At 46.3% G+C, this 18,636-nt stretch overlaps 1 protein-coding gene across 1 annotated transcript in view; it reads left to right on the plus strand.

The window, feature by feature from the left end:
- ZNF496 (zinc finger protein 496) overlaps positions 1 to 17,421 on the plus strand; it is a 39,413-nt gene extending 21,992 nt beyond the window's left edge. Inside the window, exons 7-10 of the mRNA XM_065875555.1 lie at positions 5,877 to 6,009; positions 6,552 to 6,659; positions 7,757 to 7,870; positions 14,010 to 17,421. Of these exons, the coding sequence (XP_065731627.1) occupies positions 5,877 to 6,009; positions 6,552 to 6,659; positions 7,757 to 7,870; positions 14,010 to 14,764 (1,110 nt within the window). The 3' untranslated portion in view covers positions 14,765 to 17,421. The remainder of the gene's footprint in view (positions 1 to 5,876; positions 6,010 to 6,551; positions 6,660 to 7,756; positions 7,871 to 14,009) is intronic.
- The last annotated feature ends 1,215 nt before the right edge of the window (positions 17,422 to 18,636 follow it).

Raw genomic sequence — 18,636 nt, forward strand, 5'->3', positions numbered from 1 at the left:
GTACCCTGACTTATGTTTTGATCCTTTATGCCAAGAACACTATAACTTTATACTTAGTTTTGCATTTGGTAGTGAGTCCTCCAATTTGACTTTTGTTTTTCAAAGTTCTTTTGGCTACTCTAAGTGCTTTGTATGTCCTTATAAATTTTAGAATCAACACATCAATTAAAAATAAATAAAGTCTCCTGGAATTTTTATGTGGAATTGAACTGAATTTATAGATCATTGTGGGGCAAATTGACATCTTAACATTTTGAAGTCTTCCCATCTAGGAACATGTTAAATCTTTCCATTTACTTAGTTCTTCAGTGTTTGGATGGGGTACATATTTGGTAAACATTTTCCTTAAGAATTTCATGACTTTTGATGCTATTGTAAGTGGTATGGTTTTTTAATATTTCATCTTCCACTTGTTCATATATAGAAATACAACTGATTTTTGTATACTGACCTTCTAACCAGCAACCTTGTTAATTTTACTTATTAGTATAGAAGCTTTTTTGAAGATTCCAGAGGATTTCTATGATTGGAGTGTAAGAATTTTGGCCTCTAGGCTCGGGTGAAATTCATCACCTTTCTTTTTGAAACTTTATCAAAGTGAAGTTTTTTTTTAATATATAAATTTATTTTTGGCTGCGTTGGGTCTTCATTGCTGTGCACAGGCTTTCTCTAGTTGTGGCGAGTGGGGGCTACTCTTTGTTGTGGTACAGGGGCTTCTCATTGCAGTGGCTTCTCTTTGTTGCGGAGCACGGGCCCTAGAGTGCGTGGGCTCAGTGGTTGTGGCTCACGGGCTCTAGAGCGTAGGCTTAGTAGTTGTGGCGCACGGGCTTAGCTGCTCCGCGGCATGTGGGATCCTCCTGGACCAGGGCTAGAACCCATGTCCCTGCGTTGGCAGGTGGATTCTCAACCACTGCACCACCAGGGAAGTCCCCAAAGTGAAGATTGATACTAGTCTTTTATATACATATTTTCATGTACTAGTAAAGGTGAACTTTTTTTCATATGTTTTAAAATATTTACTTTCTTGGTTCCCTCACCTTTTTTTATTGGGATGGAAAGCTTTTCCAATTGTGTAAGGGCTCCGTATATTTAAAGCACTCTTTGCCTTTCTTAAGTGGTGTGCCTTTATTCCCAGTTTGTCATTTAGTTTCATTCGTGCTTTTTCATTACTGTGGATATTCATAATTTTTATGTGGAGTATCTGCCAATTACTTCTTCATATGGCGTCTCTATTTTTAGTGCCTGAAAGCCTTTGCGGGGATGGGGAGGCTTCCAGTTTTTTATTTTTATATTCTTTATGATCAAGGATCAGAATCTAGTTTTATTTCTAAGTAGTTAGCCAACTGTATCAGGCACATCAGATGAAAGTCATCTTTCTTTTTCCCCATTGATTAGGGTTCTGTTTTTTTCATGTAGATTAAAGTTTTAGGTATGCCAAATTTTGTTTCTGGACTTTTTCTTCTCTTCTATGTTGGCCTGTTTTTGTTCCAAAGCCACATTTCTGATTTTGAAGCTCTTTTCTAAAATGGTCACCTTACTAATTTGTTAAACATTTTCTTGCAGTTCTTTATATGTCATTAATATTACTGATGACTCATATCACCATAAAGTGATTGAAACACTTAGATTTTTTAAAAATTGAAATAGTGTTATCTTTTCTTTTATGATAGTGAAGTATATCCACAGTTGATAACAAGCTGGTTTAAAAAAAGTAGGAAGAGCAACTCATTAGAAAATTGAAAAATAGGCAAAGAAAATAAGCGAGCATCTTAAGACAAAACCCAACTGGCCAATAAATTCATGAAGAGCTGTTCATCGAGGTAAAGGGCGTTACCCTCCTGTGATTGCTTCATACCCACAGTGTTGCTAGAACCTTAGATATTTGACAGTGCCCAGTGTTGTTGGCAAAGGTGTATGGAAATAGGCGTGCCAATGTATTGCCAGTGGGAGTGTACTTTAGGTACTCCACTTGAAGAAATACTTAATGTCGGTCAAGATGTATGTTCCCAATGTTCCCTCTACACAGCTACTCTGGAGGCACTGTTACACATGGATGGGGTGACAGAAGAGAGAGTTCACTGAGCTGGGAAAGACCTAAACATTATGACAGAAGAATAATTCTATGAAATTGTATACATTAAAGTCAATGAACTAGACGTACGTATATCAACGTGAATAAATCTTAACTAGAATGGTGCATATAAGGCAAGTTTAACATTTAAATACTTACAAAACAGTGCTGTCATTTCAGGCTATATTTGGATGTAGTGGGAGTTTAAAAGCCATGCATAGAATATTAAACACCAAATCCAGAGTGCAGCTTCCCTCTAGGAAGGTCTGGGAGTGGGACTGGGGTCGGGAGAAGCTCAGAGGAGACCATAATCCCACCACACCCTTTCAAAGAAAACCTGAAGCAAAGACTGTTACCTATTAATAGTTCATACATCTTACTAGCGGGTACATGGGTATTTTATTTCAGGTTTTTTTGGTTGTTTTTTTGGCCGTACCACTCAGCTTGCAGGATCTTAGTTCCCCTACCAGGGATTGAATCTGGGCCACCGCAGTGAAAGCACTGAGGTCCTAACCACTGGACCACCAGGGAATTCCCCAGTTTTTAATAATATTAAAATATATATGATACGTGCTTAGGTAGGTCTTCAGACACTAGAGAAAAGCATAAAGAAGAAAAGAAGCCTCACATATGATTCTGCAAAACATTGTGCTACGTTCTTTACACACATTTTTGCATACATCTCTAATGATTTCCTTAGGAACATTTCCTAGAAATAGAATTACTGGATCACAGTGTATGCTTCTGCTACATTCTCCCAAATATTGTTCAGAAATGTGCAGTTATTTCCAACCGTGTATAAAGGCCTGTTTTCCTACATCCCTAAGTAGCCAGGGGAGTATCACACTTTTAATCTTTTCTGATCGAATGGACTTGGGCAAAAAAAAAGTATAAATAAGTAATTGTAAACATATGCCTGTGGTAACATAAACGTGCGACTATTGAATTTTATTTATATCCCAGATGACTGACATTTTAAGACAATGTGTGTTTAGCAAGATTTCTAGGGGCCCATTAGAAAGCTTTTAACTCAGCAATTCCCAGTCTTGACCTCTTGTCACAGTCACCCGTGAAGCTCTTCAAAATATTTTTCCTTGAAAGGGTAATGCTATTTCATAATTCAGAAGACACTAGGTGATATTACTGAAGCAATATTAAATTTCTCGGTTGTAGAGCAGTTTTTTTTTTCTTTTTTAATATATTCATCTATTTATTCCTTTAAGAAACATTTCTTGAAATCTGTTCTGTGCCAGGTATTGTGTTGGGCATTCAACGTACATTATCTCTTAGCCCTCACAATAATACCATCTTTCTATCTATTGTTTGCAGTACTATTATTATCAGTTAGCAGTACTATTATTTTTTTTTCACACACACACACACTGTATTTTATTTTTACAAGAGATAAATAAACTGACACCAAGCATTGTAAATGGATGACCACAACAAAAGCAACAATGATTGCAATTACCAAACACGAAACACATACTATGTCATAATATTGACATTCAGTCCAGGAATCCTCCACTGTAACAGCCCGTTTACTTTGCAGTGAAAATTGATTTGTATATTTTTTGCCTTGTAGAGCAGTTTCTTGACCATGGCTCTGATGACATTTTGGCTGGGTAGTTCTTTGTCGAGTTGGGCCGTAGGGGTGTGTTGAGCAGCATCCTTGGCCTCCACCCTCTCGATGCCAGTAGTGCCCACCCCTCAGTGGTGACAAAAATGTCTCCAGACATTGCCCGATATCCTCTGGGTGCAGAATCAATCCGCTTGGTTGAGAGCAACTGTGCTAAAAGAATTGTGCTGATGTAGGAGAGTAACATCTTTCTTAGGAGATACACTCTGTCACATGTTGGGGTAACAACCTGTGATACCTGCAACTCCCCAGATATCCAGGAGAATGAGTGAACATACCCAGTCACCATATATGTGAGAGGGGGAAATGTGACAAAAGGGCCAAATGTTCATTTATTGACTCTAGTTGAACAGTGGTGTATCCTTCATGTTCATTGTATTACTCTCTAGGTTTAATTTAAAAAATTAAAAAGCACGTATGTGGGGGAGGAAGGGTCCAGAGGTACCAGAGAAGATGCATTGAAAATTCTCCTTACCCAGGTCCCCACCCACCCATCTACCCACCAACCCCCACACCTGGCACCTGGCCCCCAGGCAACCGTATGGCAGTAACTGGTAATATTCCAGAGATTTAGATGCAAGGACATGTGTTTAAAATATTGTGAATTCTTTTTCTTTTTTTTAAAAAAAAAAGAAAAAACAGATGTTAGTATATTATACAGAAGTACTGTGGGTTGCATTTTTACCCCCAAATTTTATTTTGAAGTCCTTTTCAATTAACTGTATAAAGGGCTTTTTTTTAAAAAAGACAAAAAACAAACCCAAATGGAATTTTATTTTAAATGTTTTGTGATTGAAACACTTTGCAGAAAACCTGTGCTTGTTAAGCCAATATATAATGACAGGCTTAGTAGAAATAATACATGTATGTATTTCTGTTCTTCTGGGATTAGAAGGTACAAACAGAAATGTCATCTAGACCAGTAGTTGTTCATCTTTTCACTTTTTTTTTTTTTTTTTTGCGGTACGCGGGCCTCTCCCTGTTGTGGCCTCTCCCGTTGCAGAGCACAGGCTCCGGACACGCAGGCTCAGTGGCCATGGCTCACGGGCCCAGCCGCTCCGCGGCATGTGGGATCTTCCCGGACCGGGGCACAAACCCATGTCCCCTGTATCGGCAGGCGGACTCTCAACCACTGCGCCACTGGGGAAGCCCCATCTTTTCACATTTTACTTCTCCCAGATATTCTATCAGATGATCAAGTTTCCAGATTATTACGAACAAAACAAATAATTTTTCGATGACATTTACATATACCACCAATTGTCATATTAGTATTTAGAGGAAATTTGAGAACCTAGCTTCATGCTCTAACTGGCTAAGAATTACATTTCCATTTCGTAAATGACTTCTTTATTTTTGTGGACTCCCGGTATTATGTGGATATGCCATCATTTCAGAAATTAAAATTAATTTTTGACACATTCTTATGGTTTATAACACAAAGTGTAAGAAAAGTCTCCCTCCTGCACGTAACCCTGGGGGTCCTAGCACCTTTTGCAGAAGCAGCCGACGGTCAAGACTTTTAGGTGCTGGGCACACAGGGACAATCTAGACAACCTCTGGCCGGGTGCTTTTTTCATGTAACAGTACACTTTGGAGGGCTTCCTACGCGGTACGGAGAAGCCCTTATTCTTTCTAACGGGGGTGTGATCAGGCCTTGTAGGATGTCCTGTAGCTTACTTAAACAGTTCTTTGTTGATGAGCATAGACCTTGTTTTCAGCTTTAACTGTCATTTGTTAGCATCGGTGCTGCAGCGAAGGAGCTCATACAGACCTCATGCCACACATGTGCAAAATAAGCTGTAGAAATGGAATCTCTGCATCAAAGGGTGGACACGTGGGTAATCTGGTGGACATTTGCCTGCCTGGGAGTTGTGGGTTGCAGCCTCCCCAGCACTGTGTAGGAAGGCCTGTTCTGTACATCCTTGGCCACCCTGTGAGGCATCCACCGTTTGGATTCTGCCAAACCAGATGCATCCAAGGTGGGTCTCAGGCTAGAACTAGGGAATCAGTGTGAGCTCTGGAGCAGCCTGTCTGCTTTTTCTTTCTCCCATCTGCACATGTTGCTGGGGGCTCTGCCTCAACCCCATCTTCCTTCCCACTTGTTTGTAGCATCCCTCCCCTAGCTTGTCCCTGGATTGAGGTGTACCTGTTCTGTGGTTTCAGAACCGGGTTTCTTCTTTCAAGGATATGATCTTCTGCTTCTCAGAAGAGGACTGGTCCCTTCTAGACCCTGCCCAGACTGGCTTCTACGGAGAGTTCATCATTGGGGAGGACTGCGGCGTCTCACTGCCTCCAGGTAAGACTTAACTCTCCTCTCTCCTGAGACCAGGGTAGGGGGCCCATATCTGACCTCACTGTTCACCCCTAAACCCTGATGGGAGGTCACCTGTACACAGTGGCCCCAAGGCCACTCTGCAGGTTGACCATTGCCTGCTGCTGTGACGTGTAAGTTAGGCTTGTTAGCTGCCTGTTTTGCATACAAAACCAAATATAACTTGTGTCCCTTGCATTTGCTTTTCTTCTGTCGTTCTTGTTCTATGGATCTCTTCATTGCTGTTTTTCTAACTGACAGGCCTGAAAGAGTTGCCCCAGGCCCACAGCTTCCCCTTTAGTGTCCTCCCTCCCCATCCCTCTCCCTGCTTGCTCTGGTCTTTCCACTTCTCTGTGGCCCTGTGTGGCCCCTGTTGGTGTCATGGCCTGTCACGTGTCCCTCCAACTTCTCTCTTCTCTACCTGTCCCAGAGTTGCCTGGGACAGGCAACTTCTCTCTCCTCCCACCCTGGTTTCCTGTGGGAGCAGGTCACTGATGAATGTGTATCCTTCCCTTTTCTGTGAATAGATGACCCAGCTGCCCAGCTGGATCTCTCCCAAGGAGAGGAGAATGAGCCACGTGTTCCAGAGTTGCAGGACCTCCAGGGGAAGGATGTGTCCCAGGTCTCCTACGCAGGTGAGTAAGTGATACCAGAACTTGGTGAATAGAGCGGGATGGAAGGCCACTGCCAGCCAGAGGCAGACCTGCTCCCTCTGCCAATTTTCTGCAGCCCTCTGTCACCACTGGACCATGTCTTGGTAGGACACGTCTCGCCTCGTCCCTCATTCCTTACAGAAAGGATATGGGGATTTTAGTTTTGCCAGGTGTGGGGATTGCACTTCATCAACCAGGAACTAGGATGTAATAGGAATATCTTTCTCCTCTGCTATAACTGACACCTGGCTTGTGCTGACAACCCAGTGGCCCTTCTACCAGTGAGGTCACATGCTCTCCAGAGGTCAGGTAGGGGAGGAGGAGGGCGTGCCACCTCTTGGCCGGGCACTGGGCACAGTGCCTCTGACCGCTTCACCTGTCTACTCCATCCAGCCACATACTGCAGGTAGTATGAGGAAAGTGAGGCAGGGGGCGGTGCTGGGGCTTGGTTGACATGACACAGTTCAGCAGCAGCATTTCCCAGCCTCCTCCCCACCCCCAGCGTTCCGTGTCACCAGAGCTTGTGTCTGTAACCACTGTGCTGTAACGCCTCAAGATGTCTGCTCCTTCGGGGGAAAAAGTTCTGTACGGTGTCATCAGCAGACCCTTGACCCCTTCCCCTTTGGGACCTAAAGCTGGCACAGAGCAGGTCCGTATTTCCCTCACTATCCCCACCGGGAACGAGCATCCAGGGCCTCTGGTGTGGCTAGCTTCCCATCCCGTCTCTACCCCAGCAGGCCCTGTCCAGGCTGCGTTATGCAGCGTCTGCGTGGAGTACTGGAAATCCCACCACAGGAAATGGAAATGACAGCAGGGATGGCAGTTACTTGTCCACAGTCAAGTGGAAGGGGCAGAACCAGGATCCACATTCCTCCTATCTAGCTTCAAAACCCACGTTCGTGGTGTTGGCCCATTTTGCCTGCAGATTCATTTGCTCAACAGACATTTACTGAGTGGCTGCCCTGAGAGGGAGCCTAGGCCTACTCTCGGATCACAGCCTGGCACCTGTTAAGATGCAGCCCCCAGGTGGTGCTGCAGCTGCAGGGAAAATCAATGTTTTCATTTTCTTCTCTGGAAAGACTTCCCAAGTCTCCAGCCATTCCAGACAGAAGAAAGAAGGAAACGGGATGAGCCGCAGGTGCCGGAGTTCCAAATCTGCCAGCAGACGGTGCTCCCGCCAAGCACCTGCCCAGGTAAAGGAACGCCTGAGAGGGTGCGGGGGAGTGTGCCCCTGGCTGTGTGATGTGTGGCTTGAGTGTGCATACGTGTGTACGTGGTGTGTGGTGTGTGTGCGAGCTTGTGTGTATAATGTCTGTGTGAATGTATGCGTGCGTGGTGTGTGTGTGCGTGCGTGCGTGTTGGGTGTGTGTATACATTTGTGCTGGTGGTAGGTTCAGGAATTGAACTTTCTGAAATTCCTGCTGACAGTTCCTTGCCAACTGCCTGCCCTAGTTTTGTTTTGCTAGGTTCTCTTCCAGCTCACTCGCAATCTGAGACCCTCCCCTCCTTGCCTTTCTCTTGTGGGTTGAGTCAGGGTGCTGATGTAGTGCTGTTGACCACCTAGTTTGTGTATTTCTTCCCTGAGCAAGGAAGACCAGACTCCCCGGACAAAGTGTTGGAATTAAAGAACAGGTTTACAGAATGCTGAAAGGGGGACCTCTGGAGAATGTGCTCCAACTGCCCTCGGCAGCATTTAGACTCCAAGTAATGCTGGTAAAAGTTGCCACCTCCAGAGGCGAAGACTAAAATCCCGCCATATTTAATGTCCTCAGTGTTCAGCCATTCTTCCAACTATCACACCCAAGTCTCCGGTCCTCACTTAAACCCACTGTGTCATGGAGGACTTTTTGCAGCTATCAAGACTGACTCGTGCACAATCCGTGATGCCTTTTGGAAGCAAGATTTGCATGATATTTTGGTGTTTCCACCTACCACCGTGCAGGGTTCATGACCATTTGTGTTCGCCCCCTCTCCTATGTAGACAAAAGGGATTTTATGCTTATGTAAATCTACAGTCTCACCCCTGGTTTTCTAAGGAGCTTGCTTCCATATGCTGAGGATGATTTTTCGTGTGTAGCCCATTCTCAGTTCTGCCTGATGAAAGCTTGATTCTCGAGATATATTTTGTTTTATGTTTTGTTTTTGTGGCCACGAGGCATGTGGGATCTTAGCTCCCCGACCAGGGAGTGAACCTGCACCCCCTGCCTTGGAAGGTGAAGTCTTAACCACCAGACCGCCAGGGAAGTCCCTCGAGATACATTTAGAATCCTCTTCAGCCTCTTCCTGCCCACCATGTCTCAGCCCTGGCAGCATCCTTATAGAATGTGGATAGTCATTAATCCCCAGGGGAGTTTTTTAGCTCCACTCTCCCTTTGCTGGGCTCTGACACAATATACTTTGAAATGGCAAGAAGCTAAGGGTTGCTATCTGAGATCAGTGAGAGATGATAGATTGCAAAGAATAGACACCATTTTTTTTTTGGTAGCCTTGCCCACACTTCTGATAGCAGGTGAAGGGTCCACATCCCCACATCCACGCTCATGAGGGACCCTCCCAACTGGTTCCATTCGTGTCAGTCCAACCAGCACATTATAAAGCTGCCACTGCGATGGAATATCTTTTTTTAAAATTTATTTATTTTATTTTTTTTGCTGGGCGGGGGAACTGCATTGGGTCTTCGTTGCTGCGTGCGGGCTTTCTCTAGGTGAGGCGAGCGGGGGCTACTCGTCATTTTGGTGCACCTGCTTCCCACTGCAGCGGCTTCTCTTGTTGCGGAGCACGGGCTCTAGGCATGCGGGCTTCAGTAGTTGTGGCACACGGGCTCAGTAGTTGTGGCATGCAGGCTCTAGAGCACAGGCTCAGTAGTTGTGGCGCACGGGCTTAGTTGCTCAGTGGCATGTGGGATCTTCCCGGACCAGGGCTCGAACCCCTGTCCCCTGCATTGGCAGGTGGATTCTTAACCACTGCCCCACCAGGAAGCCCAGAATATCTTTTCTTGTTTATTGTGTTTTTTCTGTGAATTGCCTAGTTAATACTCTTTAGTCCTTTTTTTCTTTTTTGCCCCTTCCCCCTTCACATTTGGTAAGCTCTATGTCTTTATGTCCAAAGCACTGCACCAGTGTAAGGTCTTTACATGATTTGTGCATTATGTCCATACCGCACCTTCTGAGATAGATACTGTCTCAGCCAGCACAGGCTACTATAGCAAAATACCATAGAGGTATTTTCTATTAAACAATAGAAATTTATTTCTCACAGTTCTGGAGATTGAGAAGTCTGAGATCAAGTCAACAGCAGGTTCATTGTATGGTGAGGGCTCTCTTCCTGGGTTGTAGTTGACTGCCTTCTCCCTGTGTGCTTGTATGACCTTTCCTCGGTGTGTTCTCATGGAGACAGAGCCCTTGTCTCTTCCTCTTCTTATAAAGGTGTTAATCCCATCACAAAGCTCCCATCTTCAAGACCTCATATAAACCTAATTACCTTCCAAAGGCCCCACCTCCCATACCATCACATTAGGAGTTAGTGCTTTGACATACAAATTCTGCGGGGGGACACAAACTCTTGGCCCATGACAGGTACTATGACGTCTCCATTCTGCAGCTGGGACCCCCAAGCTGAAGTCTCTTGCCCAGGCAGCGTCTGACACTCACAGGCTGAGTATCAGACTGAGGATCTGAACCCATGTTATCGGCCTCCAGGCCCATGCTCTTAATTCCACATTCGCTTGCCTTTTCCATGAATTAGTAGAAACTCAAAATTGTGGGTCTCCATCTGTTGCCCCTTAGTATTTGTACGTAATTCCTCCTGTTTTTTAACTTTGTTTATGTGTCTTTTAGGACATAAGTGGTTTTCTAAAAACGTCTTTAGTATGTAAATGCAGTTATTCATCTCTTTTTTGATTTTGTGTCTTGCTTAAGAAAGCCTCCCCATCCTAACATTATAAGAATATATTAGTTATAATGCGTTTATTTATTTATTTTTTTAAATCTAGCTTCCTGTCCTCCCTGCTTCTCTCCTTAGCACCCCGAGCTGACAGGGAATGATTCATTCCCAGGCCACAGATTGCCCTTCTTGAGGAGTTAGCCATCAACCTGGTCATGGGCTTTTCCCCCCTGAAAACACACAGCAGCCTGGTTGTTCCCTGGCCATGGAACAGCATAGCCAGAGGCTTTGGTATGCAGCACCCACCCCCCCACCCCAAGTTGAGCTCAATTCCCCTGAACCTTGATCTACTTTATCTCTCGGTTTTAAATTTTTCTCCTGTAAGACAGAGAGAATAGTCATAGCTACCTTGTGGAGTTATTATTGTTGAGGATTAAATGACTTAATACATGTAAAAGCACTTACACCAATAACTTCCCTGTTTTCTCTACCATTATCCTCACAGCCAATTCAGCCTCCCTCTGCCCTTCTCTCCACCCGCCGCACCCCTTGCACTCATCAGTGCTGAGCTGAGACAGCCCTGGTGTTACTCTTTCTCTGTGGTGTTTTGGGCAACACATCTATGAGTTTCATCTCATCTGCTAGGAATTCTTTACACTGTTGTGTGAATGGCACACAGCACTATTGTTGATTTATTTCCCCCTTTTTAGAAACTATGCATCTATTTTTGGTCACTTCATCTGATTTAAGGGGATGGCATCCTATATGCACTGTGTTAGTCTCCTAGGACAGCTGTGATAAAGTACCACAGACTGGGAGGCTCGAACAACAGAAATTGATTTTCTCAACATTCTGGCAGCTTAGAAGATTGAGATCAAGGTTTCAGTAGAGTAGGTTTCTCCTGAGGCCTCTCTTCTTGGCTTGTAGATAGCTGTCTTCTCCCTGTGTTTTCACACGCTCATCTCTCTGCATGTCTGTGTCCTAACCTCCTCTTCTTACAAGGATACCTGTTGGATTAGGTCCTGCCCTGTTGACTTCATTTTAACTTAATTACCTCTTTTTTTTAAATTATTTATTCATTTATTTAATATTTGGCTGCATTGGGTCTTCGCTGCCGCATGCGGGTTTTCTCTAGTTGCTGAGAGCGGGGGCTACTCTTTGTTGCAGCATGCGGGCCCAGTAGTTGTGGCTCACAGGATCTAGAGCGCAGGCTCGGTAGTTGTGACGCACGGGCTTAGTTGCTCCATGGCATGTGGGATCTTCCCGGACCAGGGCTAGATCCTGTGTCCCCCGCATTGGCAGGCAGATTCTTAACCACTGTGCCACCAGGGAAGCCCCCACTTAATTAGCTCTTGAAAGACCTTATCTCCAAATATCGTCACATTCTGAGGTGCTAGGGGTTAAGACTTCAGCATAACGTATTTTTAAGAGGAAGAGGATGCAGTTCAGCCTATAACACTTCACCCTCTGTTCCCCCGTGGTTCATGCTTCTCATATGCAAAATACATTCACCCTATCCCAACACTCCTTAACCTATTCCAGCGTCATCAAGATTTAATCTAAATCAGGTTTGGGTGAAATTCAAGGTGTACTCACTTCCAGCTGTGAACCTGTGAATCCAGACATCGAGTTATGTGCTTCCAAAATGCAATGGTAAGACAGGCAGAGAGTAGACACTCTCATTCCAAAAGGGAGAGATTGAAAAGAAGAAAGGCTGATGGCTCCCAAGCAAGTCTGAATCCTAGCAGGGCAAATTCCGTTAGATTTCAGGGCTTGAGATTCATCTTTGGCTCAGTGCTGTGTCCACACTCCACAGTCCTGTCAACCTCTGAACTGCCTTTGGGGCTGGTCTTCCTTTTCCTTCAAGGTTGATGCATGTTTGCAGCCAGATAGCTCTATTAGTTTGTTCTGGAAGTCTGAGAGCCTTCCTTCAGTTCATCCTGTCTCCTTCCTTTTTATTCCAAGATGGCAGTGTTTCGGCTCATATAATGTTCTTAGAAACACTGTGGGCCTCCCATGCAATTTACAGTAGTTCAGACTATCAGACAAGAGGGTCCTCTACAGACCATTCCTGGATTATCTCATCTCCATTCCTGGCTTCTGAGAAGGTTGATTGGATCCAAGGTTGTCCTGCCACACCCTTGGTGTTCTCCCCAGAATATACTTTCTCATTTTTTGCAGTATAGGTAGACTGAAAATTTTCTAAATCTTCAAGTCTTCCCTTCCCACTCCCCAGTCTCACATTCTACCCGGTCCCCCTCACACTTGTCTTGTGATGTATGGACAGATACCCCCATGGACTCTGGTCCTCCCATTGTCTCTCCTCCTCTCTGTGGCTTTGGGTCTTCCTGCTATGCTCTGTCCGGTTTCACCTGCTCTCACATTCCCTAAGCTGCCAGAACTCTCCTCTCTCCAGCAATTAAGTCCAGAATAACCATATTCCTACTAATATCTTGAAGGGCCTGGCACCACTGCCCACCCCCACCCCTGTTTTAGACCTGAGCCCCACATTTCACAAAAGTGAGGAAACAGTCCTGAGCCCCACATTTCACAAAAGTGAGGAAGCAGTCCTGAGGAGAGCTGCGCAGTGGGTGCTGGGCTGCAGGCCAGGACTTCATACCAGTTTCCCCAGTGCCCACCCACTTCCTCCCCACGGTACAGCTTTCCAACATCACAGGCTTGGGATCCATTGAACGAGCTTCTTCTAGTCAGTTTATAAAGTGCAGGACATCTCTACGCATCACCACTAGTGGCTGTTGGTGGGCCTCTGATACGGCACTGAGAGGGAGAGATGATCCTGGGCGGTCTGGGACCGTTGAACAGCTCTGTCATCACAGCAGGGCTCAACTCCCCTTCAGCCCTGAGCCCTTGGGCACATCACCCGAGTTTGCCTATGTTTATAATGTGGCAAATAAGGTATCACTGGGTGTGTCCAGGAGCAAATGGGACTGGGCACGTCAGAAGTCTTGCACAATCCCTGGGGCATTTAAGTGCTCAGAGTATGGTAGCTGGCAGCTTCCTGGCAGCCTGTTGATAGAATATATTGTCTTCCTCTCTCTCAAGGCTTTTAATGTACCCTGACAGATTTTTTTCCCCATGCCTGGTTAAGGAAGTCAATGTTACGTGATGTGTAAATGCTCGAGACTTACATGCTAACTCTTAGAGCTTGGAGGGGTCTCAGTGGCTAGAAAAAAAAAAAGATTGGGCCTGGGGGCTTAGGAGAAAAAGGTAGGGAAGAGGGAGAGAGGAGAAAGAGGTACCGAGGATATGTTGGCACAGTGTGGCTAAGGGTTTCCTTGCCACTAGATAACACCAGAGGTATCTGCAACCGGAAGATCCCTTGCAAAAATGTGGGTTCCTGGACCCACGCTGAACCTTCCTGGGTAGGGTTCGTAGGGGCTAGAGTGTGGCCTGGGCAGCACCACTGACCTCCATGTTGCTTTCTGGTAGCCGGAGGTGATGCACCATTTCCCGACAACAGCCTGGATGAGGAGGTGACCATCGAGATTGTTCTTTCCAGCTCTGGGGATGAGGACTCCCAGCTCGGCCCCTACTGCACAGACGAGCTGCAGAGCCCCACGGAGAAGCAGCACAGCCTCCCTACCTCCCACCGGAGCGGCCCTGAGTCAGGGGGTGAGGTGCAGACCTCCTCCAAAAAGTCCTATGTGTGCCCGAACTGTGGCAAAATCTTCCGCTGGAGGGTCAACTTCATCCGGCACCTGCGGAGTCGCAGGGAGCAGAAGCCACACGAGTGCTCGGTGTGCGGGGAGCTGTTCAGTGACAGCGAGGACCTAGACGGGCACCTGGAGACCCACGAGGTCCAGAAACCTTTTAGGTGCGGTGCCTGTGGGAAGAGCTTCCGCCTCAACTCCCACCTGCTCTCCCACAGGCGGATACACTTGCAGCCAGACGGACTCGAGCTACTGAAGAAGAGAGAGCAGGAGGCATCAGGGACCGTGGGTGGGGATTCCGACGCCCTGCTGGCAAAGGGCAAGGCCAAGCTGCGCTTCCAGTGCTGTGACTGCGGGAAGGTGTTCCAGCGTCCCGACCAACTGGCCCGGCACCGCAGTAGCACTCATGTGGACAAGTCCCGGCCCTTTCAGTGCCGGTACTGCGTCAAAAGCTTTTCCCAGAACTCTGACCTTCTCCGCCACCAGCGCCTGCACATGAAGCGCCGGTCCAAGCAGGCGCTGAACTCCTATTGAGTCAAGGGCGCACACGTTGTTGGGTGCAGCTCCAGCCTGGGTAGAGCACATCCCGCTCATGCTCGGTTCCAGACTCCTCCCCGGGACAGAGACCACATCCTCCTGACCTTTACTCTCAGGTAGAAATGAGATCGTGGCCAGTTGAGCATCTGTTCTGTCTCTGCTGTGCCCGAAGCTGGGAGGGCGTGTCACCACCAGCTTTGACTTGCCCAGTGTTATCGGGTCTAGGAGAACCCTGTCCAGTGCTTCCCAAGCGGTGGAGGGACTGGGGCGCCCCCTACTGCAGTGACCCCTTGTGGGGGGGGGCGGTCTGTCCCTTACCAGCTAACTTTCAGTATACTCCCATTCTGTGCTGTCTGAATTCCCACCCCACCCTGAGGTCTGGAGGTAACTGTACTTTCTGCCTGACAGCAAGAAGCTGCAGATGAGGTGATGGGTCAGGAGGAAGGCAGGAAGGCGGGGTGGGACCCATGGGCACAAGGGCAGTAGGGCCAAGCACACCAGACCATGTCATGTCATCAGAAGTCTGAGTCCTGGTCACCATCTGGTCCACAAGAGCACCTCACAATTATGAGATGGCCCTTTCAGGCTCAGAAACCTTGGTGGGGGGCTTTATAGCTTCTTGCCAAATGGAAATCTTTTATTTGTGATGGTGGCTGGTTATTAGGGATTGTGAGCTCATTGAAGGCAAAGCCCCCATTTTAAATTGTATGTTGGCACACACTCCCCAAAGTGTCCTTTCTTTGTACCCTGAAGGTCCTTGGTGTATGCTTGTGGGTTAGAAGTGAAGTCATCATCGTTTGAAAGGCACTTAAGTTTCCTTTGCCATTGGGTCGTGTCTAGGAAAGGGGAGCTCAGCTCCAGTGAATGAGAGGTTCTTTGGCTGGGTGAACTGAGTAGGGGAAGCAACAGGACCCTTGGTGAAGTCATTCTCTACATTATATATTAACTTAGTGTGCCCGTTTTATGAGTTCCTTAGGGCTGCTGTAACAAAGTGCCAAAAACTGGATGGCTTAGAACAACAGAAATTCACCGTCTCAGTTCTGGAGGCCGGAAGTCCAAGATCAGGGTGTCAGCAGGGTTGGTTTCTTGTAAAGGAAGGGTTGGCTCCATGCCTCTCCTTTAGCTTCAGTGGTTACTGACTATTGCTGATATCCTTTGTCTTGTTGAAGCATCACCCCATCTCTACCTTCATCTTTACATGGTGCTCCTGTGTATGTGTCTGTCTCCAAATTTTCCCTTTTTATGAAGACACTAGTCATATTGGATTAGGGCCTACCCTACTGTTTCCAGTATGTTCCCATCTTAACTAATTGTATCTGCAATGACCCTATTTCCAAATAAGGTCACATTCTGAGGTACTGGGGTTAGGACTTCAACATGAATTGGGGGGGGATGGGGAGACACAGTTTAACCCATAAAACTAGATAATCTGAGGTTCTGCTGTCATTGCTGATTCACAGGTGAGTCAATACAAACTTGGGTTAGCTTACTCTCAGTTCTACTGGAAGCAGGATTCAGATCCAAGCTTCTGCTCCCAGGGTGGATGTCCTCTGCATATAGCCTTTAAATTTCATTGCCTGGGGTTCTGGGCTGGGAGTGACCACTGGTAGTGAAACCGCAAGCAATGAAAACCATGGTCTTGTTCCTGGCAGACTGGCCAGGTTGGCTCAGCTCAATGATGAGAAAGCACAGAGGCTCTAGAGTATCAGTGACTAAATCAGAAAGCCGGCCACCAGGCATGCGTTAGGTATTTGTATGTCAGGTCCCATTAGCAGGCAGTAAGGCTGGGCAAACGAATGCAAGGCCCTTTGTTCCTTGTCAGCCACTGCACTGTCACGTTGAGAGACACTGCTGCCACAAACTCAGTGGAAGCGTTACAAGGTTTTATAGTTACGATTACTGTGTGTAGATTCATCTACATACCCAGGAACGGTAAATGCAATAAAATAATTCGGTCATAACCCTGAGCAAGAAATATACTATTGGGGCTCTTTGTTTTCCACATAGTTTGCCTCTTGGATTGATCTGCCAGGAAGAGGGAAAAATATGAACCTTGAAGGCCAAGGGAGGGGAAAATTCCAAATAGAACCCAGGCTCCGTGTACATTTACCCCACCCACCTGTGCACTCTTGCCCAAGGATTCCATTAAGAGGGGAGGTTATGATCCCAAGAGGAACACTACTCTACTTAGTGTATTTTATCTGAAAATCTTGAGTAAGAAAGGGAATGTGACAGAATCGAAACCTTTGGGGACGCTGTGCATCGTTCAGTACCCACCAAATATTGTGAGGGAGTCCCCCATTCACTTACGCAAACCTGACCAAGGTACTTAGCTAATCAGAAGGTTACCTTCCCCCTGGATTCGGAAACCCTACTGGGTGATGCAACTCAAATCCCAGGTTCTTCCCATGCAGAAGAATCAATGCGGTTACCTGCTTTGGAGAAAGCTCCTCCAGAAGGTAGGAGAACTGACCGACTTGTTCCCTTCCCACCCTCCCTGGGTAGCTGGGCAGGCAGGGGAGCTATGCTTCTACCTTGCCGCGGATGTTCAGAGACCCCACATCTGAAGAACATCTGTCCTCCCTGTTCATCTGATCCCTTGTCATTGTTCCCATAAATTCACAGGTGCATAATAAAATTCGACTCACTGAATTCATATTTGCGTCTGACTTTTCATTTTAGTTTAAAAAGTAACAAGTAGCACCGCTGAGAGAGATGGTCAGTTGGCCTGACAAAGAGAAGTTGAGGTGGGAGGATGCTGAAAATGGCCCTCTGGATGTCAGGCATCACCTTGTGAAACTTCTGGGCCTCAGATAGATAGATCTGGTCATCTGATCTGACTTCTCTAGAGGAGAGAGGAAGTAACTGCTTCTTTACACCAGGGATGGGATGAACTCCTGGTAACACCATAGCTGTTTCACCCAACCTCTGCCATTTTCATATAGCCTCTGTCTTCTGACCTCTTGCCACGGCTGGGAAAAACAAAGATAAAGCCAGTGGCGGGAAGAAGGTCCCTTGCTATTCTTAAGTCAAATCATGGCACAAGTCTGTGCCTACCTTGGACTTGGAGATTGGTCCTGGTTGCTCTTCTCCTGTGAGATAGTTTCCCTTCTCCACCGAAAGCAGAGTTTTGATCAGGCACAAACACTTCTGCTTGCAGCGTAATGGAGGGAATTTGATGACATTTTTGTCAATTCCCCAGTTCCATCAAATAAACCCAGGTGCCTTTTCTATTAGTAACAAAAGTCGATACTGTTTTGTCTTAGCAGGAATGGTCAGTGCCTACCAGTGCTCCAATGCAAACAAGTCTACAGATCAGGTAACATGCATAAGAAGGCAGCTTAGCCGGCAAACGAGCATTGGGAGGAAGACTGGATGACCAGGCTCTCCTGCAGCCCTGCCCCACACCTAAGGCACCCAGCATCTGCAGGCTGGTTATTAGGGATCATAAGTTCATCAAGGGCAAAGCCCTGGGGTTCCATCGTACCTTTTGACCATCCCATACAGATTAGGAATTTTATCCTCCCTCTAAACCATAGCCAACAACGAGAGCACCATGATTAATGTGCGTGTAATCACCAAAGTACACTGCAGTATTATGAATTGCCCATAAGATGCAGAACTCTCTTAAGAGATGGAAGAGCAGATTCACACATTGATGAGAAGGGCCAGTCTTCACTCGCGTATCTTGGCCGTAGCTAAGGAGATCACAAGCAGATTGGTAACCCCCTCAAGACAAAGGGCTGTCTCCTCAGCACACAAATAAATGGCAGGGGATTGCCCTTTTCCCATCACCCACTAAAAAATGGTTTGGTACAAGTCATGTCTGTACTAGCATATTACGTACAGGTCTTGCTACATCTTGTCAA

The sequence above is a fragment of the Phocoena phocoena genome, chromosome 3, assembly GCF_963924675.1.
Source record: "Phocoena phocoena chromosome 3, mPhoPho1.1, whole genome shotgun sequence".
Taxonomy (NCBI): Eukaryota; Metazoa; Chordata; class Mammalia; order Artiodactyla; family Phocoenidae; genus Phocoena; species Phocoena phocoena.